Source organism: Lucilia cuprina, chromosome 6 (assembly GCF_022045245.1).
Source record: "Lucilia cuprina isolate Lc7/37 chromosome 6, ASM2204524v1, whole genome shotgun sequence".
Classification (NCBI taxonomy): domain Eukaryota; kingdom Metazoa; phylum Arthropoda; class Insecta; order Diptera; family Calliphoridae; genus Lucilia; species Lucilia cuprina.
In genome coordinates, this window is record NC_060954.1 from 64,348,687 (window position 1) to 64,351,377 (window position 2,691).

Consider the following 2,691-nt stretch of genomic DNA (forward strand, 5'->3'; position numbering starts at 1 on the left):
ATTGTGTTTATTTGTTGCTTTTTCATTCTACACACACAGCTTTTTTTGACAGATGGGATTATTCTACAATAACAAATCGCCTGTTGTTTTTGTATTGTTGTATTTGTTATAGCGACGAGGCTACCTTATTAAGTGTACACTGGTTAGAATCCTATAAAGCTTCCCTTTTTTTGCAACTTTGTTGGAAGATTCTAACGAGTTACCGCTAACAGTGCTTAAATATTGTTTGTCACCAAATTTATGCTTGTTTCGTTTGACATTATAAATCACTTTTGATTTGGAATCTTGTCACAAAACTATCGGGCTTGGTCCATATTTTTCATAACTGGTGTAGGGTATCATATGGTCGGTCACGTCCGACTATACTTTCGTACTTGTTTTTCTACATTTTGATATTTTATTTTTTGTTTTTCTAATTCAAATGTGTGGAACAAAATATATTTTCCAAATTAATATTTTTTGTTTGCTCATGGATATTTTTTTAAGGACTATGTCCGGTGGTTGGTTAAAAATATTATTTTTTTTCTATTCCAGTAAAAAAAAATAACTTCCAAAGAAGCGAAAAAGAAGTAGAATTTACTCCATGGACGTACTGAAAAATACCTGAAGAAGTTATGATTTTAACAAAATTCAAAAAATTTCAATACAAAAAATATACCTTAAAAATGGATTATTTTGCTTCTTTGGACATCAATAAACATCACTTCCACAGAAGGCAAAAATTTCACTTAGTGCTACTTTTGAAGTGATGATAAATGTTATTCTTTTAAAAGTACTTTCTTTTTTTACTGGAATCCCTCGAATTGATTGCACACGTCGTTACCGTTGAAAAATTTCAAAAAGTCTCACAAAAACGAAAATTTTTGAAATAAAAAGTCGCATTGAAAGGGGATTTTTTCCTTCTTTGGACATCAATAAACATCACTTCCACAGAAGGTAAAAAATTCACTTAGTGCTATTTTTGAAGTGATGATAAATGTTATTCTTTTAGAAGTACTTACTTTTTTTACCTGAAGAAGTTATGATTTTAACAAAATTCAAAAAATTTCAATACAAAAAATATACCTTAAAAATGGATTATTTTGCTTCTTTGGACATCAATAAACATCACTTCCACAGAAGGCAAAAATTTCACTTAGTGCTACTTTTGAAGTGATGATAAATGTTATTCTTTTAAAAGTACTTTCTTTTTTTACTGGAATCCCTCGAATTGATTGCACACGTCGTTCACTTAGTGCTATTTTTGAAGTGATGATAAATGTTATTCTTTTAGAAGTACTTACTTTTTTTACTAGAATCCCTCAAAATTTTGAGATAAAGTGGTGTTTGTTTAACATCATTTTGCAGTAGTGAACTTTTAGCAATGTTTATTGCAAAATGGGCGATTTTACCAATAGAATTGTGCTAATGCTTAAATTAGCACAATGCAGCCTAAATACACCCTACACCACACTAAAGAGAACGGCACTTTGATTATTTCTTAAGGTTAGTAACACCTGCGTCGATGTGATTATGTTATCTGTTCATGAAATAAGGCAATTGAATTTTTTGAATGAGGTACATGTTAATCAAGAATAGGCTTATAAGATTCAACTCAACAAATTTTAAATATACGAACATTTTACATTGTATTGTTTTTTGAACTGTATCGTTATCAGTTAAGTAGTACATTCATCAGTTAAATAAAACTTCTATTAAAAACTACTACAAAACTTATTGCAATTTACTCGCTTATAAATTAAAATTAATCATAAAATAAATTTAAGCCCCTTTGAGGAAATTGGGTCTATTAATTGTATACTTTCATTTTCCGTTGATCTTGTTCGGGAGATAAAATAAACGATAAATCGTTTATCAATAATTATATGAACATCAATACTATTTTCGGAAATTTTCAAAAGTGGTGAGATGTATTTATGACAAATTTAATTCTCTGTATTAGAAAAAGGTCCTATGGGTATAGTGTCGATTATAGATCATAATAAAATTTTTAAAAAAATATTTTGGTTTCTACATAATTTGTTTATTTTTTATTGGTAAATTATATCCTGATTCTCATGTTTTTAATGTGCAGTTTTCGGATTCTATAGAAGTTAAAGACAGTTGTGAGTGTTAAACTTACATTTTGGAGAGACGCGATATATGAAGAAGGGTCAATTATGGACCGATTCCTACATTCCAGTTGTAAATATGTTTGAATAAAACCTGTTACGATAAAATATAACAACTGAGAAAATAATGGTACGCCTGTTAAAGTTAGTTTTCGGGGGCACTTGTATGTAGGCTATGCGAAATATTGGCTAATATAGGTTTCCAAAGGGGCAGTGGTGAGTTGTTTAGTATGTAAACTAAGGAGTGAGATCGAAAAATTCTTAACACACGTTTTTCATTACATTTTTCAACCAAAGTATTATTTGATTTTTTTTTTTGATCAAGTTACCTTTGAAAAACATGTCAGTTATTATGTGTAATGTCAATTATATTAATTTTTTTGTTAATCTGATTAAAATGAGTGACCAGAAAAAAGTGCGTACTGAAATTATTAAATATTCTCAACTAAACCCAACTTGGTCTTACAAAAAGTTCGCCAAGCATACAAAGGTCTGCCGTCAAACTGTTTCCAATGTTATTAAACAGTACCGGGAGAACTTGTCAGTTGATAGAAAACCTGGTTCAGGTAGAAGGAATGGT

The 2,691-nt window shown here is 29.6% G+C and overlaps 1 protein-coding gene across 1 annotated transcript in view; it reads right to left on the reverse strand.

Annotated features, from left to right (window-relative positions):
- The window catches only part of LOC124420525 (transcription factor grauzone-like), a 14,614-nt gene that overhangs the window by 3,968 nt on the left and 7,955 nt on the right, over window positions 1-2,691 (reverse strand). Inside the window, exon 3 of the mRNA XM_046953568.1 lies at window positions 1,284-1,519. Coding sequence (XP_046809524.1) covers window positions 1,516-1,519 — 4 coding nt within the window. The 3' untranslated portion in view covers window positions 1,284-1,515. The remainder of the gene's footprint in view (window positions 1-1,283; window positions 1,520-2,691) is intronic.